Source organism: Hirundo rustica, chromosome 5 (assembly GCF_015227805.2).
Source record: "Hirundo rustica isolate bHirRus1 chromosome 5, bHirRus1.pri.v3, whole genome shotgun sequence".
Lineage (NCBI taxonomy): Eukaryota > Metazoa > Chordata > Aves > Passeriformes > Hirundinidae > Hirundo > Hirundo rustica.
Window position 1 is genome coordinate 11,133,142 of NC_053454.1, and position 20,765 is coordinate 11,153,906.

General features: G+C 37.9%; 1 protein-coding gene across 1 annotated transcript in view; it reads right to left on the reverse strand.

Annotated features, from left to right (window-relative positions):
* Nucleotides 1-20,765, reverse strand: part of KIAA0232 (KIAA0232 ortholog) — a 65,806-nt gene that overhangs the window by 8,104 nt on the left and 36,937 nt on the right. Inside the window, exons 4-6 of the mRNA XM_040065802.2 lie at nt 11,886-11,952; nt 10,454-10,535; nt 5,521-8,818 (exon numbers count right to left, since the gene is read on the reverse strand). Coding sequence (XP_039921736.1) covers nt 5,521-8,818; nt 10,454-10,535; nt 11,886-11,952 — 3,447 coding nt within the window. The remainder of the gene's footprint in view (nt 1-5,520; nt 8,819-10,453; nt 10,536-11,885; nt 11,953-20,765) is intronic.

A 20,765-nucleotide genomic window follows, 5' to 3' on the forward strand; every position in this document is an offset into this window, starting at 1 on the left:
GGCACAGGGTAACTGAGGCTTCTCCCAGACTATTGGATATTAATTTGGAAACACCATCACTGACTAGTTGTACTGCTTCAGAACACTTGCTGACAAGGATCACACTGACAAGGGTGACAAGAGGGTTGCAGAATGTGAACAGAATAAGCACTAAAGCCTCAGTATGGTCTGAATAAATATCATCAGAAGTGTTACAAGTGACAGAAAAAAATCATATTAATCTGTAAGCACATATTTCTTTGAATCTGCCCTGCAACCCCTTATCAGGAAGAATACAACACATGAATAATTCAGAAGTCAAAGAAGCAATGAACCCATTGAGTCCTATTCCAAAAGATCAGGTCCTAATTTTAGTTCATCAGCCACTCAGTGAAAATAAACTTAGCTCAAGAAGCCAGTCACAAATGACCCAAGGGAGCTGAGTCTAGACTTTATAATCTTAACACCTATTTGGCAGTAACCTCATTGTTGAATTTCACTGAAAATATAAGTGGAAGCGACTCTATGAGATCACTGAGCCTCTACTCTTGCACAAAGCTGGAATCAACTACAATGCACTATTATTACATTCAGCCTCATCAAGGCAGAATTTTCCCTGCTTTCCTAAAAAATAACAGAGCCTTACAGTATGCTCCTTGTCTGGTTAGAATTCTTATTCTTCAATTTCCCTTAGTGTGATTTAAGGTCATCTCATCCACTTCCTTTGTGTTTACCGGAGCCTACAGAGAACACAGCTTTTCCCTTACCTCTAACTATGAACGTGGCTTCTGCAAAACTGCTGCCTCTGCTCCGAGTCTCTCTTATTTGAGAAATAACACCCCCAGTTCCTTCACTCTGTTTTCCTAAGTAGGGACCTTCGTGTGTTTTCTGCTCAAGACATCTTTCCTGCTATAAGGAGCCCAGTACTCCAGCAGAGCAACTCCACTCTTACAGGAGGGTATTCCTGTTCATGGATCTCAATGTTGCTGTCTTTTGCAGTGCATCATTCCTGATTTACACTTGACTGTGATCTGTTTGAAGATGCTTTTCTGCTTCACATCACTTCCTCATCTGTCACTCCTCCCACAGTGTTTGTAAAGAGGGTTATTATTTTCTGTAGAAATTTTAGTTGCCCCTGTAAGATTGCATTTTATGTTTCAGATGCTGCTCAGATTTTAAAACTTTTTTATTCTTATCTTGTCTTCCAGTGTAATTGCAGACCTTCCCAGTTTGTTATTATCAGGGATTTTCATAAACATGCCACACAGTAGAAAAATATAATCATCTCTGTTGTCCTCCAGTCAGCCAGTGACTGTTATTTTGAGAGTGCAATCTTTTCCCTAAACTAATACTCGGAAACTTCCTGTTACTCACCCATTTGGGCCATTTACAGTTTAAAGTACAGTTTAGGCAATTTAAGAGGCTCATTGGTTCCATTTTCCTCTTTAAAAACAAGATTTGCTGTTTATATATTTTCTATCCTCCATGTGTTCTCAAACAAGCATTCTAGTAGGCTTTTCTCAAATTAGTTGCTGCTCTTCATGATACTCAGGTGAATACTGCTGTGACTAACTGAAAAAGTGTAATATCTGTATTTTCATTAACAATGAAAATAGGTGCACTAATCTGTGCATTTATTACATTGGATATTTAATTTTCATCACTTTCCAGGCTTTTTAGTTCTGTTTATAAAATATCTTTCTGTCATCTTTCTGTTTCTGAACTTCTAGAACTTTCAGGTACACCACATCTTTTGTATTTGCTTTGTTTAAACCTTGGGGGTTTTCCCTCATGATTTTTAAACTGCTATTGTGAACTCTATCTTTTTAAAGTCCTTTCATAAGCCCTTCAACATCTCTGCAAAATAATGTTTTCTTAATTAGAAAGTCAGAGCTTAAAGAGTCTTTGTAGCTGTTTTCATCACATGCCATGATCAGCACTTACCAAGGACTATCAGACCAGTCCTGTCATAGGTAGCCCCCAAATTACTATTTACAGTCAGTCCTTTGCTTTGTATTTGAATGACTCTGCATGCTCTTTTTCCACTTGATTTGCCTGATTTTAAGGCACACAGTAGACTCCTCTGAATTTTGTCTCCCTCTTATCACTACCTGCATTTAAGACAGCTTACCTGCTACACTGCTGACCTCAGAACCAATGTTTATAAAGCACTCCTCTTCCCTTTCTCTCTTGACAGCCCTTTCTAAAGGGGTTATGCACTTTCACTACCTAATTCCAGTCCAGCACAGAACCTCACCATATCTCAAGGCCAATTCAGTCATGAGATGCACAAACACAGTTTTTGTCAGTATAATTTCCTCATCCCCAAAACAAGTGTCTTAGGCATGTTCAGACCTTAAAACCCCACAGGTCCTTTTATCTATCTCAAGGACCCAACAGAATGAGCATTCTGTGAGAACACCTCCTGGATTGGAGCCCATATGAAATCTGTTGAGAGGAGATGCAGTGTTGGTATATTCACAGGCCATTTACTGGTTCAGACTGTGTACTTACCCATGACTCCACAGCTAAACGGTAGGAGCATTTACTCAGAAAAAAAGACTGTACTTTGGAGGGCAAGGGAGCTGTGTTTGTGGGGTTTTATGTAATTGTTTGGGTGGGATGTGCTGGTGGTTTTTTGTAGAGGTTGTTTGGTTTGGACTTTTTTCTTCTTTTTGTTTTGTTGGTTTCATTTTGTTGTTGGTTTAATTTGAGGGTTTTCTTATCTTATGGCTGAACATATAAATATCATTCATGTTTGAAAAAAATTCTGCAGGAGCTATTTGCAAATTCCTGCTGCAAAATACACTGTAATTCTAAAAAGAAGTGCTCTAATATAGAAGGTAAGAGGGAGGGAACTGAACCAGATTCTCCTACGGTCTTGTTTATAAATAGGAGGTATTCAGAGATGTGTGTTTCCACAGCACAAATACAACTCAAGTTTAAGTGATGCAAAACAGAATGTGTTACTATTACACTGTGGTTTATATTCATATTTTCACATCCATTATTTATGCAAAAATATTGGAGGTATCTCAGAACACAACTCAAACTCGACATTAGATGATTGAGTTAAACAATGACTTTAATTTCTATCCAAAGTCAAGCCTAGAAATGCAGAAAGTTTCATTAAAAAAAATCTTTACAAATATTGACCTATACTAATCAGTCCACACTACAGTGCCTACTTTTCCCCCATGCATGTATGTGTGGGGCATCCATGAAAAAAGTATCTCCTAGACTGTCCTCATTCTAAGTATTTTATATTGATTTTGCTTAATCCTCGTGAAAATAAGTATCACTCTTATAAAGAAAAAAGCTCCCACACATCTTTTACAGACATTTAAGCACGGTAAGAAATTCAAATAAATGCTCCTGAGCCAAAAAGCCAATTACCTTCAGACTCCACGTACTGGTGCTTAGAAAAGCCTGGAGTGTGCACATACCTTCTTGAGCCACGGTAGACAGAGGGGGACGTCTGAGCTTAGGGGGTAACCAAGCTCCCACAAGCCCCCCAGGAAGAGCTCAATTGCAAACCAAACTGGAGTCTAGATTGCTGACAGGGTTGTTGGCCCTTTGTACTTCTCAGTGGTTTCTCACTTTGAAGCTATGAAAATGACTACAAAATCACATGACCTGAGCAAGGGAAGCAATAAGCTTTCCTCTTGCACTAAGAAACTTAAATAAAATGAAATACCAGCGCCTTCGGAGCACTGTTCACTACCAAAACACCTTTTACAAGCCTCAGACCTACCATATACTGTATGTATACAGTATATACCACGCACTTACTAGTTTCTTGAATGGATAAGTTGTTGAAGTGAAGATGAGAATAAGCAGCCTCACAGAGCACAACACATTCAGAAAGAAGATCTGAGCAGAGCTGGAAGGAACTTCAGGCTCTTGCTGTCACAAATTAACTGTATAATCATTTGTTCACTCATTATGCCCTACTACATGATGAAGTTAGATTTCACTTACTCTGGGAAAAAGGCAATTCCAGAATCTGTTCAGTGTAAGAACTCTGACTTACAGTCTAAGTTCATTAATTTTTTTGATTACATTTTCTGCAAGGCCTGGCACAAACACAGAAACTTCCCAGACTCCAATAAAGATTTTTGAAGCCACTTCTTCTGTTAACAGAGCAGCAGGAATCAAGATGTCTAAAAAGGGTCTGGAAAAGTCACAAACTTGATTCTCTTGTGCAAGCAGCAGATATCAACTTACTGATGCTGGGAAAAGAAGGAATTAATTTAAAGGAGGATGAGAGAAGAAACAAATAAGGAAGAAGGAAAATAAGAAAGTCTGATTTTGTTCAACAAAAAGGTGAGCTTTAGTTTTAGCAAGAGAAAGGTTAGCTTGCCTATGTATGAATTAGTGTTTCAAACTTATAATCGAGAAATGCATAATTGCAGAACACAAGCTGGGTGCGTGCAACTCTGAAACAGAAAATGGAAAAACTTCCTCCAAATGTAAATACTACATCTGCAGAGAATGTGCAAGAGGATGCTGAAGAGGAAAAGAAAATGTAAGATGTAAGGAAAAGAAAATGTAAGATGTAACTTATATCTATCCAGACAATATCTCTGGGCTGGCCACACATCTAATTTATTTGGATAGTTAAATGTTTCTACTCAAGAACAGAGGAAGCTCACAGCAAGAAAAACTCAGGGTATTTTCGGTTAGAAAGGATATTTTTATCTTGATTATTACTTAACTTATGGCTACAATTACCAGAAAGAAAACTCTGTGCTTAACCCACAGTTTGCTTAGGCTTTCTTACGGTACTGGGGTAATGACAGATATTTTGCATCCATGCTGTATTTCTTTTTGGCTCTATGCTGACGAGAGGATGCTTTAATTTCCAGATAATTAAGCCTTTTTACAAGTGTTTCTTTGCTGAAGTTTGCATCCAGTAGTTCAACTCCAAATTCTTCTACTTAGAAGAAACTATATTGAAAAGACTGGCTTCAGATCTTTTCCTTCAGAATTTTAAAATATGTTCGAATCAAAATCAGTAATATTTCATTACCCAAAATTTATGCACATTTTAACATTTTATATGTAAATCAGATAACCTAAAATCCTAAGGCAAACAGATTTTTAAAGTCACATGAGTGTACACATGCATATATTTCTAAAGGTATGCAAGATGACACCAAAATACCTGAAGATGGTTAATTTTTCACAGAATCACAGAACAACTGAGGTTCAAAAGGAACTCTGGAGGTTGTCACGTCCAACTCCCCCTGCTCAAGCTGGGCCCAGTAGAGCAGGCTGCCCAGGACCTTGTCCAGATGTCTTTTGAAGTCTCCAAGGATGGAGACTCTACAGCCTTCCTGGGCAACCAGTGCCAGCACTCGGTCACCCTTACAGTAAGCAAGTTTATTCTTATGTTCAGATGGCACCTCCAGTTTCTCTACAAAACTGTATTTTCTAGAGATCTATACAATCACAAACATTTAAACTGAACTGTCACATGACAAACTGCTGGTTATCAGCTGCTAGCTGCATATTCTGTAATTTTATATATCCACATACCTCTTCATGCTCTCCTGAAGAAACAGGATTATCCTCGTACGTGGGGAAATGACACCCTGCTTTACAACTGCAAAACCTGCCAGTCTCCTCACGTGGCTCCACTATTCTGCAGTTTACTTTAGAGCTTTCCACCACTCTCCCTTCTAGAGATTCTTTCATACTGCATTCTAAACAGGGATCTTGGTTTCCTACTGGCAACATCCCGGCAGACTCTTCTTGGGAATCCAATGATGTCTGTGCACTCTTCTCCATTCCAGACTTTTTTAATCTGGGAAGGAATTTTCCAGATTCAAGCTCCGATTTTCCGTAATAATGCCCTTCTTTTTCTGCATCTTCTTCCAGAGGTTTGAGATCTGCTTGTGGATCCTCAAATACATCTACTTGAGGAGGGACAGCAATGCCTCCCTCATCTTTTTCTGACTCAAATTCTGACTCACTTCCACCACCTGGAGAAAGTTCAGATGCAGAAATTGGGCGAAAGTGAGTCCTCGGAGAAATCCGTATAGCCCTGTACTGCGTTCGATCAACACCACATATCCTGGGGTGTAAAACCTCACTGTCTGAATCAGAGCACAGAATCGACTTAGGTTTAAAACTAGGGCTGAAAGATGCAATTCCTTCTGGCTCAAACGAACACTCTACATGAAGAACTTGTGAAAATGGATTGTTCAGGTCAAAGGAAGAGAATGAGTACTCAAGCCCTGGTTCTTCGACTTGAAAGTTACCACAAGCTCCCAGTAAGTCTTCATGGAAGATAAAAGAAAAACCCTTATTTAATCCATTATCTCCGCTCTTTGATTGCTCGTTCTGTTCAAATGATACAAACGGCCTCCATAATTGCCTGTGGCCAGGGGCAAAGCTATTACCTGGAGTCATAAAAACATCTGTACCAGCTATTGTCACCACATCGGAAGCTGCACATTGCAGTAAGCTCCCCTTTGAGTGACCAGGCGGCACCACTGCCCATTCTCCATCGCTGTTAAATGTTTTGAGCTCCCCATACACACCACCAAGTATAAATGAGTTTTCTTTATCCTGGTTAACATCCCAGGGTTTCGATGGCGTGGTATAGTCACCACCATCTACTTTTGATAAATCATTTGAGACAAAGGCTCTCTTCTCTACATTCTCCTTTTGACCTTCCCAAAGGTGATACTCTGATCTTTGCACTGCTTTATTGGGTTCCTGAAGGGTTTCGACTTTTGCTTCTGTATCCAAACAGCAGCAATAGTTATTTACATCAGCTGAAAACAATTCATCTTCTATTCCTTCTACTTCTACCATTGCTGCAGAATTTCTGTCTGTCATATTTGTCCAAATATCTTTAATAACCCCTGAGCTGTAGCCATCTCCACGTGGACTGCTTTCCCTACACCCTTGTGTAGTTTCATAGTCTTTACTTTCTGCTTTTTGTTCTAGCTGAATACCACAGACAGATTCTAGCTTAGATTTCTTTTTGAAAATCAAAGTGGGCATTTCTCCTAAACTTCTAGCTTGTTGCTGGCAGGTTTCTTCTGGCAGAAAATCTAGAATTTCTTCATCTACATAATTCGAAGACACTCTAGGAACTACATAATTAATATCTTCTGCATTAAATTGCGTGGATTCTTCATATGGAATATTTATAGTCTCATTGTCTGAACGTGTTTCTTCCGAGTGTGACCATGGACTACAGGTTCTTGTTGAAAGATTAGAACAGTGTTCATTTTCATCAAAGGCACTATTTTTGGTCCATATTAGCAATCTAGACTGTGTTTTCCCAAGAATATTAGCAGTGCTACTAGAATCTGCATTTTCATTTCCCAAGTTGAGTGTTTCAAAAGAAAATGGTAGAACAGAGTTACTGCATTGCACTTCAAACACTGAAAAACAAGAGTTTATACCAGACCCTTCATTAATATCTGAAAAGAGCTCTTGATTGCCAGCAAGCATGTGTGAATTAAGCATTGTGCTGTCTAGGATGGGGGAGAATCTGATGGGAGAATCTCCTCCAAAACTTTCCCCATCTGCATCACCAGAACTAGAAGATGAACAGCACTCCCAAAATTGAGCTAAATTACTAAGATCTTGCAAGAACCACCCTTCAGCACCAACAGAGCTGGTCGAATCAGTCCATATTGCACTTTCCCCTTGCAACTCCATTCCATCTAACACTATGCAACATTCTGCCTCAAAATCAGTTTTTTCTTTACTCTTCTGTCGAATCATATTTAAAATCCGACTCTCCCCTTGCATCGTATCTGAGGCACCAGGATCCAACATGGATTGATCAATATCCACTTCATAGAAGTGTGTTAGTTCTGACAGATGAACATCATCTAAATACTTGTCGTCCTCTGGTTGAGAACATATTGAGGTCCCAGCGAGGTCAATATCCTCATTTAGAACTGCAGGCATTTCTACAAAGTGACCATCGATGAAAGTACCTGCTGCGAGGTATGTTTTATGAGTATTATTGTTGCTAATACAAAGACCATGCACTGATTCAGACAACTCTTCTACAGCCTCTGATGTTACTCCACATATATCTTCTCTGTTGCGGTACGTAGTCTCCAGCTTGCTTTTTCTGCTAAGAGGAACAAAGTACTCCGTAATCGGCTCAGTATACCACAAGGGCTCTTCTTTATATTCCTTTTCGTTTCTACTGTCTAAATACAAATCTTTTCCATCACTACCGCCAGCTTCTTTTCTTCCAATTTCTTTTAATGGCCTTTTACCTCTTTTGCACAGTTGTTTGATGGACCCGCTGCTGCTGCTGCTGCTGCTTCCGCTGTGGACTTTTCTATCGACCTTTTCAGCAGATTTCACTGACAGCCTGCTCTGCCCATTACGCCCTTTTTTACTCCGAACCTCTCTTGTTTTGTGTCTTACTTTAATACATTTCATTGATGCCTTATATTCACCTTGATTACCGCTAGAACTTGAGCCGGCCTCACTGGATCCGGACGACCAGGAGCGGGGACGCATCTTTCCTTCAGACTTATGCCGGACTTGCTTTTTGTACAAAACAGGCTTCTCTTCAACAGTGTTGCTACTAAACTTGTTTTCTTTCTCGTTTTTACTCTTCTTCTGCTGGGTTCTTTCCTGTACGGTGGCAGATACTTTATTACTTCTGTCTTTAGTTACTTCACTTTCACTATTGCAGTCCTTTGGAGAAGATGTATCCGTGCTAGTTGGTGGAACAGTGGATGAAGATGAGGAGCTAGAGTAAGAGCATACTTTGGATTTATTCCATACAGTCATAATTTCCTGCAGGCAAACTGGCTTTTCAGAAAGAGGAGGAAATGCTTCATAGTACCTGAAAGCAAAACAAAAGGGACATTTGGATCTTAGAGCTTCAGATAAGCATTAAAATTAGAAAACATTACTAAAACCACAGCAAAACACTACCAGTCTAATTGCTAAAAATCTAGTTTGCACTAAATATGCACATGCCACTCACAGCACTATTTGAATGATATCAAAGGGAAAATTAAAATGATCTTTAAAAGTGCTTATATTAATATATGTTTAAAAATATACTGCACACAAGTGAAACAATTTTCTTTTGAGAGACTACTAAACTTCACCGTAGACAGAAATTGTGGATGTTTACAACAGTGGCTCCAGGTTTATTAGAAAATATGGCAATTCACTACAATCTTCTTAAATGTATAATTTAGATTATAAATGAGGAATTCCTGAATTTCAGTTAGTTCATTCCTGAATTTCAGTTTTTGTAATTCTCATTTATGAAATGAGACATTATCTGTTAAGTTCTATGTAGTTTGATCATCTGTCACCCTGGTTTTTTTGAGTTTCTTAAAGCCTTTTACTTGTTTATAAGAAGGAGTTAGTTTCTTTAGGAACAGTATTTTACTTTTCTTACACATGGGAACATAACTTTTTGTTTTCGTTCCCTGTCCTTTGTTTACACATTTCTAGTTTGAAAATAATGTAACTGACAGCTGGTCTGGCCAGTGGGGTGAAAAGTAGCAACCCCAGATGCCAATCCACAACCAGACCCACAAATGTATAAAAATGTAAGAAATAAACAGGCCTGGCTCTAGTTTGAGGAGCAACTCTGCACTGCAGACCTCTTGTCTCTGTGTTATCTCTTTATGTGCTGCTACCGCAATCATCCAGTTATTAAGAAAAAGCTATTAAAAAAGATTAGTTTTTGAATAATTTAAGATGCTTAACAGCTTTATGCAAGAGGTATAAGAATAAAATATGGTTTTCCGCAACATTTATAGTAGTATGTGTTTGGTGATAGAGAGATTGACACTGAATCACATATATTTCAATGAAAACTTACTAAAATTTTTTAGAAGTCCGTTAAATGAAATGTATGTTAGCACAATCAATTCCCTGAAGATGCATGGATCACCCATTTAGTAACATTTCTACTAGGCTGTTGCTGCTATTAAGAGATACAGAAGCAGTTTTATCTCCAAGAGAGATCAGCGACAAAACTCCTGGGTAGTTCAATAACACTGGACTCAGGTACTTGCTAACTAAGAGATCACTTTGGTTATCAAGAGTTTAAAGGTTTTGAGAGACTTTGTTTGCCATTTCTCCAATAGAAGACTGAGAGATCTGAATCCGGGAAACAGATTATTCCCTCCTTGCAAATCTACATGTCAATTAATGTTGTTTTAAAAGTTTTTGTCTGGTTGACTTAGTCTTCAGGAAACTGAAATAAAGTATGGTTTGAGTTCCGTATATAGCCAAATGAAAGCAGTCTGGGCATTGACAGAAATTAAACTAGCCTATGATACCAAGTGATTATATTTAAATATACAAGATTAACAAAAGAAGATGGCATGAAAAGAAATTTATTTCTTAATATCCAGAAAACTCCAGATTCCCCAATAAGTTAACTTCACTGTGTTAAAATATGGGAATAAAAAGAGAAAAGCATCTCAGATAATAATAAGAAAAAAATGCATACATTTCTACTTGATCCTTTGCTGTGGGAGATAAATCAGTCTCAGGAGTCAAAGAGCCTTCTAACTTTTTGTGAATCTTCTCCTCTGTTTTGGAAGAAAATTCCAAATGCTTAACAGAAAAAATAAAAAAGCCAGTGCACTTTATAACAGCATTTAACAAAAAGCACCAGGATGTTTAACTGTAATACTAGTAATATTTAAACACAACACTGTAAATAACATTAAGAAAATATGAATTACCACCCAAGATTACACAAGTTTTTCACAGTTGTCCAGTCCTGCAAATCTGACCAAACATGACTGGCCAGCATCTCCATCCAGCCTCATGGCTAGCAATGCCCCACTGGGAGAAACCCTGCTGAATGTTTAATTGTTTCATATCCAAATCCTTATCTCATTCTTGCATTGCTACAGACACAAAAAATATTTCTTAAAAAAAATCAACTATTTAACTAAATGTTTTTATCATTGGCCACATCTAATTTCTCATGTGTTTCACTAAAGAAAACATCCTTGCAGTAATTGCTGAGCTTTGAGTGGATGTAAAGTCATATTTTCTGTGTGAGAGGTGACTCTGAAGATTTTCTATGGTTTTATATTGAAACCTTTAAAATAAAAAAAAGTGAGACATACTATTTTTAAAATTTTTTTTTTTTCAAAATAAATGTTCAACATCACCTTGGCTCAGGAAGAAATTCACAGCATTATGAAATACTCAGAGCCAACTAATGATTACTGTTTAAAAACAAAAAAAAGGGAATGGAAACAGCTAAAACCATGCTTTAAGCAGGTAAATGTTTATCTTATTTACAGTTACTTATACTACATAATAAGCATATTAATTTTACCCTGTGTCCAAGGCTGCTGCTGTGTGCCTGAACAAACATTTACGTGCAATGAACTTTCACTCATAACTTTACATTATGCTCCCTCCCCTAAGCTTGACATCATCAAGTGCCCATTATCATTCCCCTATAGCCCAGAAATTTTAAGTAGTGATGGTTATTTGGATGCTCTTCACATAAATAGTTTCCATACAATTCTTTTGAGGCAAATCTGCTCTTTGCAAGCATCAATACACAAAAGGAATAGAATCAAGCCTACTTTATTTTCATTACTCTTTTGGTAGGGAGGGGGATGCTGAATTTGGAATATTTACTAAAAAAGCAGGCGCAGCTGGATATGAATAGTTATAGCTTTTCATGAAGAAAACTCCATTTGTGACTGGCTATTTCTTAGGTAAATAAAGCATACCAGCATAAAATTGCTTAAATTATTTGAATTAAATTATTCAATTTCATTTTAAAATTGCATGGCCTGTACGAAACGCTACTGAAATAACAGCCTACTCCCTCACACACACCCCCGTCTCAGAATGTTGTCATTGATAAACAGAATACATGGCCTCAGAAGTTTAAACATTTTTTCCCTCACCTTGCTTACTCTGAAGGTCTTTCAGTTTGGAGCAAAGCTCCTCCACTAATGTTTCAATCCCAGAGCTCTGCATGACAACAAAACCACATGGGAAAAAAAGAAAAAAAGAAATAGAAAACATAACTTACTACAAAGAATTTTAATGTCATAGAAATATACCAACACAGTAAACATATCTCAGCAGACATACTGTTATTTTTGCACAGCAACTACATATGAAAAAATCAACAAAAAATATTACTAGTATAAATCCAATCCTATAAATACATTACTTAGAGGTCAAAATGATTCCCTGGAATACGAAGACACATTCACACAGAGGTTTCAAACTACAGGTCACATTGTTGTTGCATCACTGGATATCCAAGGCTTTGCAAACACAGCATGTCACATTTACTGCATGGTATTGCTGCAGATTTAGCCAGGAGTCTCAGGATAGAAGTTCAATGACCCACTGATCACTAAGATGCATTTCAGAAAGCTAGGCCTGATCCTTTTGGCTGCACAAAATATATATATATTTATACCTGTGGGAAAGGGACTGTTGAAAGGATACAGAAAGTCAGGCATGAAGATGGAAAGAAGAACACTAGGAAGGTACCCACATATGTGGCAGAGAGGGAAAGGAAATGTTTCCACAGTATCTGTATGGAAAACCCATCCCATAGTCTTGCCAATTAAAAATGACCAGATATGTTTTCTTTTTAAACATTGTGTTGTTAACAACACAGACAGCATAGGGAAAAAATCACCTTCTTCATATTCCTGTAAGCCTCAGTTTTCCTCTTTTATTCCACTATATAAATACTGAAATACTAAAAATAAACATACACACAAAACAGTCCAATATATTAACCACAGAGGAAAACCCCACGTCATTCCAATGGAATAAAATTTGAATTCCAGTCAGTGAAATACTAAACACCAACTTAGAGCATGAAAAGACCATTCCTGTTGGAAGGAAACCTAGGTGAGGTGGATATTTGTATTGTCATTATTTGATGCTCAGGAATTGTGCTCGGGGATTGTATTTCACGCTTTCCATAACAGCAAACACAGCTAAACACAGCAATGTGGAACTAGTCAGGAGGATACAAGAGGTCCCCTGCACGTCACCCTACAGCTGGGAGTGATAATATGGGAGGATCATGCAGCTCAATATCAACTCCACTGCTGGAAGTGTAGTTCAAAGTCTACTTGGAGAAACTTACACAAACCCCCCACCAAAATTATCTCATCTTCTGAATTTAGCATGATCTTATTGTGCATACAGTTATGGGACGTGTTTTCTCTTCAAAGGCAATGCCAATCAAATATCAAGTTACAGAAATGCACAGAAAAGAGTTTAACTTGCTGTGTCACTCTGGTGGTATAGAGATTTTATTTTTCCAAGATCTAAGAGCTTCTTGTCTCTCCTGATTGCTGTCCAGAAATTGCTGAGAAATGTGAATACATGTTGCTAAAGCACAAGCAAATATTATGAAAAAGAGAATACTAATTTATACAGTCAGACTAGTTTGTTTAATTCTCTGTCAGAAAAACACACTTGAAAAATCATACAGTGAAGCAATGATTTATATGCTAACTCTAATTATTTGCAGCCAAGTGAGAAAGAAAGCAATGTTCTATTCCTAATTGTATCGTTGCACTGAAGTGCTAAATATAAACCTTTATGCCACATACTTAACCGAGGATGACTTGGCAATATCAAACTTCAGAAGGCATCTTTCAGATCAGTAAATTTACCAGTACAAATTAAATCATTTAGCAAGAACCAAGCAGGTCAGTAATATGGACAAAGCTATGTAGTTGTAATAATTTGTCACTTTATGCCTATATCACTCTTGACTCCCCCCCTCCTCCCTCAAAAAGGTCAACAGAGGAGGAGCTGGCTTTGGTTTTCCTTAGCTCCCTGAACTGCCTAATCGAACAGACACCTGTAGCAAACACTCCAAGGAATACAGATTCACTTCCTTAACTTACTGTAACGTCATGCTAAAAAAATGCCCCAAACCAGCAGCAATATGCTTACCATTATACCGAAGAAGTGAAAACTTTTGGAATCAAATGCTTCATTTCCTCCTGCACCATGAAACTAATACTTGAGTCAGCTGACGCGCCACCCGCTGTCCCGCAGGGCGCAGAAGGAGACAGCGCTCGCTTTGAAAAGGGGGGTGGGACCCACTGTGCAGGACGCCAGGACTGCAGAGACCCCCTGCTCAACTGCAGAGACCCCCTGCTCAACTTCTTGCTGCCGCACACGAAAACGTGCTGCAGACTCATAACCAAAGCCATTGCAGTTCTTTCATATATGACACTGGTGCTCTCGGAGTAGGAGATTTAGTGACTTTATTGTTTACCTTAATGCCTTGTAGCTGTAACAACCCCAGGGCCTGAAAGTAACAAGTCCCAGGCACTGGCTTGGTTCAACAGGACACAGTGAGCTAACGAAACCAGGCCATGTGCTTCAAGTACTTCGCTTATGTTCAAATCTAAAGACAGCCCCCATACAGTATAAATACTGGAGCACCCTATAAAAATTTTGAAATATGGAAGTTTTATTGCTCAATGATGATTGCTTTTGTCATTCCATCATGAAAGGCTTAAATCTCAAAATTGTCTGGCTAAGATTTCTACCAAACTATTTCTCTCGTTTGCATTACAAAGGACAGCGCATAATTTTTTAATTTTTTTTTTTTTTTTGGTAACAATATTTCCTGCGCACCGAACACATTTTATCCTGTTCTACTGTTTTTAACATACTTCTCTTTCCTTCCCCTACTTTAACATATATCCAGTTTCACCAAAAGTTGTTCTTTTTGGCTCTTTATCAGCTGGCTGCAGCAAGGGAAGGATTACATAAAGGACAGGTGTCATGTTACCGGCATAGCAGTGATGGTGCTAACAGATAAATTAAGCTTCTGAACTCACCCAGCATGAACAAGAACAGTCAATCTGACTGCTGGAGTTACATGACTCCAGTAACCACTGTCTTCCTTAGGGACCACCATGACCCTATTCAGAGCCTACCTAATTAATGCAGTTCTGCATAATGAAGAATAAGACCAATTTAAAAAAAAAAAAACAAACCTAAACAGCAAAGTTCACACACTTTTTTTTTTAATAAATTTGTAAATATGTTTGGTAGTTTTCACTTCTTTTGAGGTTGGATTTTTTTTTTCCTAAACACGTAAGCACATACACATATATATAAAATGTCAACTATTAAATCAAAGACCTTTTGAACACACTGAACTCTGGAAGAAGAGCAGTTGGAGATGACAAGTGGTAACCCATTAGCCTAAAATATTCCAATGCTTTTTTATGTACATTCACACCTCTGAATAGCTGCAGAAAATATTCCCAGAAGATATTAAATCCATAAATGTAGCTACTTCTGAAGTGTTTTTATTAATTTAAAATATTTGGTTAAATTGTGAACCATGGAGAAATCCTGTATTATGTGCACCAAACTGAAATTCACTAAAAACTATTGCCTGTGTTAACAGTGGGCATTGGCTTCTATGTTTTCACAGTTTTGAGTAAGAAGCAGCAAAACATTAGCTCCTCTCACAGGCTTGACAAATCACTTGAATTCTTAACTGATATTCACCTCTGCTAGCAGGTTACTTATGAATGTTGCAAATAAGAACAGCACAGTCACTGTCCAGAACATTTAAGAAGTTTTTCCTGAATTTGATCACAAACAGCACCACTATTATTTCAGATAGTTTTACTATGGAACTGAGAAGGTGATTATTCAACAAAATATTTTCACTGAGCTTTCACCTCTTCCCATCAGCTAGTAATGATATCTGGTTATGGGTCTCATAGTTCCAACAAAAAACGCCTTGCAAACATATACTTTGGCCTGCAGGTCTGCATATCTGCAATAGCCCTCTGGACAAAACAAAGAGAAACAAAATTCTGATAGCCAGTACTTGGAGATTTTCTACATCTGACAGACCATGAATACATACGCAGAAACTGCAAAATTCTGTCAGATTGTACAACCCAAAGGGAAGTGTTATTTTAGGGAGATGTTGTTTGGCTTTAGGTTTTTGACAGGTTCAAGTTTTTTGCCTCTAGTCTAACGTAAGTTAAAAGCTTCCTCCAAAAGCTTTGAACTGTGCAGTGTAAATATTTACTAAATATGGCTTGTTACTTCAGGCCTGTAAGATATGGGGAAAGGTCCTTGCCCCTCTTCAGTCTTCTTGAAAAGCAAAAGCATTACATTTCCTTTAACTTGAACAATTAAAATAATCACTCATTTGCTATTAGGGTTTTGACAGCTTTCTAGCTTACACTTTCAAAAGAAGTCCTCATTTCCCTTTCCCAAACATACAGAATTTGTTTAGGTAGGAAAGTACCTCTGGAGATCATCTAGTCCAAACCTCTGCTTAAGCAGGATAAGCTAGAGAACACTGACACTCCTTTCACAAAATACAAGTTCAAACAATCCAGAAATTGAAATAAATCAATATATTCAGTTTCAAATCATTGATTTAACAGGCCACAGGGCTCTCCAGAGAAGATGGTGTTCTGACTGTACCAGGACTATTTTCTTGGCATGTCTCCTGTCACCAAGTGCAGGATTAGATAGCTTTTCTATATGAATCAGCTGTTAAGCCACGTGAACTGAGTAAGGCACAAAATGTGATTCACTGCAACCACACATCTATTTCTATATTTTGTAGGATGATGAGAGAAAGTCTAGGTTTTCATTTTTAAACATTCTGACACAGTATAATTCATCTGATTACAAGTACTCTCAAAAGAGGTGCTCAAGACAGACTGAAAAAAGACTAAAAAAAATCTTAGCCCAAGATCAGCACTATGTGAATAAATGAGTAAACCAATCAATCCATTAAAACAGCAGCTTCCCTAGGGTGTTCAACCCAGGTGGAGTTTAAAGGAATAAAACAGGGTTCCAGGTTGCATTATGGAACTTTCCTCCATCATAACAGGGTGGACAACACTAAAACATTTAAGAGTATGTACTTGTAGAACCTTTTTGACTCTTTAAAAGTAGCAACACAATTAAAGCTTTATCTGTTCACTTGAATACATAATGATTTAAACAAAGATATTGGACCAGTCAGAAAAACAGTTCTACTTATTAACTTCTCTTTTGTGAGCTCATGAATACTTGATCCCAAGAAATCTTCAATCAGCGTGTGACCTCAGAATACCAATTTCCAAGCAAACTGACTTAATATTACAAAAATCCAAGCCATTTCAAGAAATATCAGAGCAATAGCTCTCCAACAAGGAACTCATACTTCCTTGTACCTCCCTTAATTCTGTCTTTGGTATTAAAACAACATTAGGAAAGGTAAATTGCACATCTAGCACATAGCTAGGATCAGGCTCAGATTTCAGAGCTATGACTCATCACTTACAACACCTTCTAAATGAGAGAGATAATAAATAGCACATGTTATTTACTAATTCCAGATAAAAGAGATCATCTGCCACCTCAAATTAACTTCAAATGAACATGCTATCTCTAAATGTAGGTTACTAGAGCAGCTAATCTGACTTCTGTTATTTAAAACTTAATTCTTTTAGATCCCTCCCATAGCACTGAAATAGAAGTTATCCCCCAAGAAAGGATAATTCCTCACTAGAAACTATTCTTCCTGATTATTATTTATCACTTATAAACAAACATGCTGACTTCAAAGTCACAACTGACTGGCTATCCTTGTAAGCAGTGCTGCTGTGAGATTTCACTTAATCACAGTACTTCAGCTTGCCCACGCTAAAATGATCTTATCTGTATTATCAATGAAATGGGAGAAACTTTTAAAGTGTGTTCCCAGCAATTATGCAAAAACTCTTTTCTGCATTAAGTGAAATGCAGAAAGGACACTTGAATTTTCCTCAGCAGGTGCTCTGCCAAGTTCATTCAAGTTTGCTTGTGTGTATGATAAGAATTCATAATGGACTCCCAACTCAATTTTTTGGTGAAAATGATTGTTATGCATTAAGGAAAATTATAATCTATTAACACTGTTCTGTGGTGGAACACAAGGCATTATTCAGGAGGAGAGCTCTGTAACCAACCCAATCTGGCATTTTTCTGGCTACTCCTTTGTGCTGCTCCTCCCTCCAAGAAATGTTAGGCCAACCTCACTTCTGTCCCAGGCTTATCAGAGAAGCTGCTGTGAGGACAGATCTGCCTTGCCTCAGTTTGCTCCCATTTTCATTGGAAGCACATACAAGGTGAAATAATTTCCAAATCACACTGAACACCTATCTTCAGCCTCCCAGACAGTCATCTGTATACTATTGGAAATACTCAATGCTGTGAAGTGACATTTGTGTAGACAAGGAATTTCTCCAGTTCAATATCTGTCTTTTCCATATTGAAAAACATATACAAAAATTGGAATAATTAAAACTTTTGTCAACTTCAATTAATGTTACTATTACAGACAGCAAAGTGGCTTCAGTAACATGACAAATCAGATATGTAGCATTATGAATATCTGTTTAATGCCATAGTCATAAAGAAAAAGAAATTGATTTATTGTAATTAATTTATTCTGTGATGGTTACTTTGGCAAGACAAATTAATTTCATTTACTCTATGGTATCTGAAGTTATTTTTAAAATTTTTTTCTTAAATAATGCCACATGTACTGGAAACTGCTAGTATATCCCTTTCAATAAGGGCAACTGGATACAACCCAAAAGAAAAACAATATTCATTGACTTTGTGAAGTGTTTTGGCATTTTCCAGTAAAAGACTCTGAACAATCATCCTCAGACACACAGAAATGCTTACTACTGAGCTAGTCAGGATGTATGGTTCAAGAACCATTAAGGCTCTTTTGGAATCTTAACTTCATTTTTTTGCTTTAATAAATTCAAAATTTTAACTTGCACTTTACCTTTCTGATTTGTTAGGATGGCTTTTACACAACTTGATTCATCCTTGTGCTGTCCCATGCCTTCACAATAAAACTCTTGTTCATGTCACTTCTAGTTATACAAAAATGTGTAATTTAAATCACTCAGGAAACCACCTGATGTTTACAGACTGATTCCCTGGTATCCCAGTGTAGTCATCTGTGTGTATTACCTAATCAGTACTGGCTTATGTTAGAGAAGTAGGGAACAGCAGGAATAGATCAGTGATTAAAATTAATTTTAAATCATCTGGTTAAGGTGCCATTCTACTTAAGAGGAAAAGAAAGACTGCTCCCTTGCTACAAACCCCAGAAGTCCTTTTTCCTCAGTTCTTGCCTATTCCTATTGCAAAGTGCAAAGCAGATTATGCAACAGTGCCTTGGTCTAAATAGCACACAGATACCATAATCTCTGGAGGCAGCAATAGCCGGTCAGAGTAACCCATCAATAAAAACATGCTCATATGTGCAATCATAACCAACTGATTCATTTGGCCTGATTAGCAGATTATTTCTTCAAAGAAGGTTTATGTGCAGAACTGTAGTAACTGCATGGATGCCCCACCCCTGCAAGTGTTGAAGGCCAGGCTGGATGGGGCTCCAAGCAAACTGGTCTAGTGGGAGGTGTCCCTGCCCATGGCAGGAGGTTGGAAACGAGACAATCTTTAAGGTTCCTTCCAACCTAAACCATCCTAGGATTCTATGGAAGTTTGACAGTACTGCACTTTGAGTAAGAAAGATGACAAACACTAAGAAAATTTCAACAAAATCTTATTTTAGACACATCTCAAATTAGTGCTAAAAGCAAGGCCCATTTGAGAATAAAATTATCATTTTAAATTTCTGACAAAACTGTTCACCAGAGCCACACTTGTTCCTCTATATGGTCCCATATGATAACACAAGTATCAGAAGAGTTCTATTCCCCCCTCGTGACTCATGGTAAGCAAAGCCAATGCTCTATGCTGTTAGCATGCCCACACCTGACTACATTTAAAAGAAATTACTGTTATGAAGCTTCACCAATTATGTTTCCATATTACCCCCAAGCAGTAATTTCTTAGAACGGTGGGAAGGAAGGCACTGTGTGTTCTTGTCAAATATATTAGAGCAATTCTCTTTCAAAATTCATCACGGAATCTATCAGCCAAGACTAGCTCTTGCTTTAACATGTTGCACGCAGTTTCATGTGGCGGCAGATTTTGAGAGCTTGGTTAGTTCAGAATGGACCACACTGCCTGAACCCCACTGTGACAGGCCCTGGGAGATCAGCAGCACTGGATCTAGGAACGTCTCAGGATGTGCTGTGGAACAGCTTAGGTAAAGCGGCCCCCTACACTGGGAGAAGGAAAGAGTCTTGGAGCACCAGTTTCATCAGTGCAGAAAGTCAAATCCACAGGAAGTTGTCTCCTTTGCTCATTCTTAAGAAGTCCTGACACATTTCAGCAGAAGGACACAGTGACTGCTTTAATTGAAACTCTGGCACCATCTTGGGGTGCAGCTTCACGTGTCACACTGCAAGTGTTGGGTGAATTAACTGCGCTCCACAGGAACCGCAACAGCACAGCTGGAGACCTGCTCGCTCTATAGAGCAATGCCAATTTCAGCAGAAACCTAGTCAGGTACAAGCTAATTAAGCTTGGATTTGTGACCAATGGACAGGCACATAAGTAATTTCAATATTATTACTAGGAAATATGCCTATTGAAAAGTCTTTCATGTTTCAGTCTCCATAAGTAATCTCTAATTCCAACCTTGCTCACAGTATCTGCCTTGTAAAAAGTTAACACACAAGAATTTTTAAACTCTTGTTTAAGAAATTTCTGAGTCTCAAAGACACTGCTTTCTGTCTTTTTATAGTTACAAGACGAGCAATGACAAGTTTCATTATTCAAATACAAAATAATATACTTTCAGAATTAGGAGGTTAAAAAAAAAAAAAAAAAGAATCTCCATTTGCACG